This window comes from Lactuca sativa, chromosome 1 (genome assembly GCF_002870075.4).
Source record: "Lactuca sativa cultivar Salinas chromosome 1, Lsat_Salinas_v11, whole genome shotgun sequence".
Classification (NCBI taxonomy): Eukaryota; Viridiplantae; Streptophyta; class Magnoliopsida; order Asterales; family Asteraceae; genus Lactuca; species Lactuca sativa.
This window is the reverse complement of record NC_056623.2, coordinates 221,681,222-221,686,315: the sequence shown is the minus strand read 5'-3', so window position 1 is coordinate 221,686,315 and position 5,094 is coordinate 221,681,222. Positions and strand designations below refer to the sequence as shown.

At 34.5% G+C, this 5,094-nt stretch overlaps 1 protein-coding gene across 3 annotated transcripts; it reads right to left on the bottom strand.

Moving 5' to 3' along the window:
• Nucleotides 1-400: 400 nt before the first annotated feature.
• LOC111882052 (cysteine-rich receptor-like protein kinase 10) lies at nt 401-3,148 on the bottom strand. Of its 3 annotated transcripts, XM_042895807.2 has the most exons (8): nt 2,767-3,148; nt 2,347-2,670; nt 2,127-2,240; nt 1,901-2,043; nt 1,595-1,805; nt 1,252-1,492; nt 1,016-1,166; nt 401-884 (listed from the first exon to the last, which is right to left on the bottom strand). In XM_042895807.2, exons 1-8 carry the CDS (start codon nt 3,119-3,121, stop codon nt 564-566), a joined length of 1,860 nt encoding a protein of 619 aa, XP_042751741.1. In that variant the 5' UTR covers nt 3,122-3,148; the 3' UTR covers nt 401-563. The 3 variants fall into 3 exon arrangements, with proteins under 3 accessions (XP_042751741.1, XP_023734188.1, XP_023734189.1); XM_023878420.3 differs by having other exon boundaries at nt 2,347-3,147; XM_023878421.3 differs by having other exon boundaries at nt 1,252-1,489; nt 2,347-3,147.
• Between the last annotated feature and the right edge of the window lie 1,946 nt (nt 3,149-5,094).

Sequence of the window (5,094 nt, the reverse complement as noted above, 5' to 3'; positions counted from 1 at the left end):
ACAAGAAGAATATGGTTTCTCATTTAGCAATTCATTCTACGTAACCAAAACATTGATGATTAAAATTGAAATAGAAAATTATTCAAAAGTGTCAAGATATTAATTAATATCCAAATTTTACTAGCATTCTCACATACCAATTTATTTTTCTTTTTTGCAAAATGCCATTTCTTACAAGCTCTTTTTTTTAAATTCCATGTTATTGTTTCCTCATGAACAAGTCACGACTCACAAGTGTCGCGTTGCCACATGTCGATCATGTTACAACAATATATGCAATAAATTGAAATTAATTGATTTTTATAATTTAAGTTGTAAGACACTTTTTAAAATGTTGTAGTTGTTGTGGTCCAAATGATTGTAATGAATTGGTCAAATAGGTTGGCTAAGACAAATGTGGTACACAACATACAAATTGCTATACAATAATTGTATTACAAATCTATATCTATAGCTAGGACATTATTTCAGGAGATTTTTTCTATGAGTTGAATCTATTCGATGTTTAATGAATACACTTGACTGTATATCTATACAAAAGAATAAAAAGGTCAGTATATTCACTACACACAATGATCACCGATGCCTTTACTTTCTAAAGATAATGAATAAAACCCAAATTCATCGACATTCCAAGTTGACGAAGATTTGTCAGAGGTCATAAATTGGCCGAAAGACATGGGAGGTTTAGGATCAGAGAGGGATTTCCATTCACCTTCAAGCATAAAAGCAACCGAAGACATGGTGGGACGATTGTTTGGATCTTCTTCAACGCATAATAGAGCAATACGCATCCATTTGAGACCCTCATGGACAGGACAATCATCATTCAGATTTTCGTCTATCAGTTGCTCTCCTTTGCCTTCTTCCCATAACATCCATGCCTTCAGTTGTCAAATTAATATGGTCTATTGTTAGAAATTAGCCACTTCTTGAAAAAGTGAGAATCTTTTAAATTCAAGTTCTTCTAATGGAAGTATAAATAGAAGAAAGTAATGCAAATGATTTGGCTCACATAGTAGAGAAGGTTTCGATCATGCTCTTCGTAGAACAACCTGCTGTTCCTTTTCCCGGATATAATTTCAAGAAGAAGAACACCAAAACTATACACATCAGATTTGATTGAGAACAACCCCTCCATTGCATACTCAGGTGCCATGTATCCACTGTCCAAGGTTCACAACAAACTTTAATTCAGTTAACCAAAATAACTGAATATATTAATTTCTATAAACTGTATAACTGGCTTACTAGGTTCCAACAACTCGGTTAGTATTAGCTTCGATTTGATTAGATCCAAAAATTCTCGCAGTGCCAAAGTCTGATATTTTTGGGTTCATATCGTCATCTAATAAAACATTGCTAGCTTTGAGGTCTCTATGTATGATCTTGAGGCGAGAGTCCTCATGAAGATAACGAAGACCCTTTGCTATTCCATTCACTATGTTGACACGTTTAGCCCAGTCCAGTTCTTTTGCTTTTTTAGGATCTTCTATCATAAAACTAAACTAAGTTACACATAATTAGACACATCGTGTCTTAACAAGGTCTATAATAATCAAAGAGAAATATAGAAGAGATGTGGAGAACGAACCAAAAAGAAACTTATCGAGACTACTGTTAGACATGTATTCATAAACAAGGAGCCTTTCCTTCCCTTTCATACAACAACCCAAAAGCTTCACCAAATTTTTATGCTGTAGCGTTATTATTAGTTTTACTTCTGTTTTGAATTCATTCATTCCTTGACTTGAGTTTTGTGAAAGTCTTTTCACTGCTATCTTTTTACCATCGGAGAGCGTTCCCTTAGATAAAAAAAAAAAAAAAATTGTTTGAGAATATGTAAAGTGGCAAATAGAAAAGAGACGAGTATATATATCGAAAGAGTTTTGGTTATTACCCAATAAACAGGACCAAAACCACCTTCTCCAAGCTTATTTGCAACTGAGAAATTATGAGTAGCGGCTTGAATTGCATCAAGTCTAAAGTAAATAATTTCCCCAGTGTCATCGTCTGAAGCATGAAGCGGCTCTTCCTCTTCACCTACACCAAGATTATTATGACACTCCTAAATAGATGGGTGATTGTATATCGTGATATACCACATTCTTTAAAATCTTATTTACCTTTTTTACTGCAGAATTTGCCAATCTTTAGGCAAATAAAGAAGGTCGAGATGACCAATGTTACTGCTGCCACTGTTACTACTACTGGAACGATGACATTTGTTCTTTTTTTCCCTTGATCAAAGATATCAATATAAAAAACCAACGTTTTGTGCAACACCAAACTAATGTCTATAAATTAATATGAAAATAAATATAACTAATCAAAAACACAATGAACCTGAAGGTGGAATCTGGACAAGATATACTTGGTATTTTAGTAAACATGAATATCGGTAGTAAACTACTCCTTCAGCACTTCCATTATACGATGTTCCTAGATAATTAGTAGCGTTACCCAAACACTCATCACATTTGCTGTGGGATATATTTGGAATGCATTGGATAGTCGCTTCAATATTGCCCCTAGAACTTGGTAAAATGTTAGTTTCAGAGTAAAATCTTTTACTATAACCATCAGTAGCTGCTTTAACCTGTAACTCTTTGAAGGAGTTCTCTAGGGACTCAGCAACTGAAATAATATTCCAATTGGTGATATAACTTGCTGTTGGAAACGATAGAACATCTTTATCGTCATAATTAACCATGTCATGAAAGCTTGTATTAGAGTAGCTGAACATACATCTTTCGTAATACCAACCTGTAGCTTTGATTTGCTTAGGACAATCCTGTCGAAGCCTTTCGGTTGCAGACTTCACACATCCCTTACAGGATTCATCTTGAACGTCTCCAGGGCATAGTGCAAGTGCATAAGCTGTGGTGTTCTCATGGTCTTGTGAAGGATTTGAAGATGTGTAATTGTAGAAGAAATCATCTCCCTTTGGTGCTTCAGGTAGAGCAGATAACGTACGATTGAGGATCTTTTCAAATGCACTGTTTTGTGTATAGTTTCCCCGGTATCCGCACACATGGTCTCCATGGGTAAAGGTGAGACCAGAAAGATTTGTAACAATATAAAACTGAAATAAAACTAACACCCAATTTGGAGAAATCATTAAAGTTTTTTTTTGTTTGCCGATTACCGCGTGCAGCTATATATAAGGCAACGCATTTGTCAACAACTTTGACTTGTGAATCATAAGTAGCGTTGAAAATTCAATTAGTACGAAGTCGCTGAAGTAAATATGTGATGCCCACATGCCCAATATTCCTGGAGTTTTATGCAATTGTAGAGGATGAAGCCAAAATGTGGAGGACCGTGATAGAAAAGGAGTGGAAGGAAACCTTCAAAGCAGACCTGGTATTCAACGTAGCTAGATATTTTCTAACGTAGCTAGACCACCATTAAAACCAAGTCTAATGCAAGGATAGAAAAACTAATACGTGGTACATTTGTACTTTGATAATAAGGCACCACATTAGTTTTATCTATTAATAACATTGAATCTATTAGATTTGCCAATACAATAATATATTAAATTTGTCATTCGGACAAAACATAATGAAAATAAAGGGTGAACATTTCTCTTAACACAACAAAAAACGTAACCTTTAGCGACGAAAAAATACGTCGTTAAAAGGGTCGTCGCTATTACTTCGTAGCTAATACTCCTTTGTCGTCGCAAATAGCGTCGCCTCTGATACAAGTCATAGCTAAATGGTCAATCTCGTCGCTATTTGTTTCGGTATTATGGCCACCAGTCGGTGTTTTTCCAGCTACCCTTCCCGGAATCAGTTGTCGTCGCAATTGGATCATTGTCATCCCTAAAGATGTTGCTGCTAATGAGTTTTTTTTTTTTTTTTTTTTTTTGAAAAAACAATTTATTTATGATATTAGTTTTTTATATTATAAGATGCAGATGTAATAAAAATACATACCACATTACATAAAACATCAAATATATCACATCTAATATATATCATCGATAAACTATCTAATAAATCCAAAATAAAATCATCCATAAACGGTCAAAACTAGAAATACCATGTGTTTGTGTCTTCCTCATCGTTGTTGACTTGGTTTTTAAACAAGCAGATAATGTCTCCAATGGTCCGCACAAACGATGGGTTTTGAAGAAAAACATTCACATCAACCTCCTACAATTAAGTCACAAGCACATTAAGTTATTAACTATTTAACAAACAATCAAACCCTCAAACCACCAAATGAATTAAGTCGGTAACAATTTAAAAAACTATTATGCCAGCAAATTAGTTAAGACTTTAAGAATTTAACAAACTACCAAACTTCTAAAAAAATACTATAAATGCATCGAGTTCTTAACAATATAGCTAAACTACCAAATTGTTTAAGAATTTAGCAAGTACCTGTCTTGGTTGCGATGCTTGTGACTATGACTGCCATCAGTATGAAGCACTTTTACCCGCTGTTGACGAAGGTTTAGGCCCAATCCCTCTCACATGCTCCCTACGAGTACCCAACATCTTCTCAAATATTGTGATCCAATCAACGGTGTCTGGATCACCACCGGAGTCGGCTATGTGATGAATCTGTAAAGCAACCTCAACAACTAAGGCAATTCATATTTCACAAAAATTGTCAATATAATTCAAACTAACACAAAAAAGACATTCTACTTCATTTTAAGTAATAATAACTTACATATTTGTCTTCAACCAAAGGATCAATAAATTCCTCATTTTTAGTCACATGCGCACGATGTAAATGCTTCAAGTCTATTCAAGTTCTATTTAACATTACAAAATATGTTATACTTGAATAAACATTGTAGTCTGGGGATCAAGGGAAAGTATCATAACACCTTATGAGCCACTTTCTTACCATTTGTATTTTCATCAACCCACCGAATTTCATTACAAATTGAACACCTTTGCAACAACTTGTGTTCTTTCCAGAAAAGAAAACAGTTGTTTTTATATACCTGTATCGAATCATAACCCAAGCCGATCTTTTTAAGTGTCTTTTTTGCTTCATAGTGTGATGGGGAGACCTTGTTTCCTTCAGGAAATGCAGTTTGCAACAACTGAATAAGCTGATCGAATGAAC

Bases quoted from the DNA above. Each gene is read 5' to 3' on its own strand.
- LOC111882052 (XM_023878420.3), bottom strand. From the start codon at position 3,121: ATGATTTCTCCAAATTGGGTGTTAGTTTTATTTCAGTTTTATATTGTT. The intron at 1,493-1,594 runs GTTCGTTCTCCA...GTTTTATGATAG, and splicing joins TCTCGATAAGTTTCTTTTTG to AAGATCCTAAAAAAGCAAAA. The intron at 885-1,015 runs GTGAGCCAAATC...TGACAACTGAAG, and splicing joins ATCGAAACCTTCTCTACTAT to GCATGGATGTTATGGGAAGA.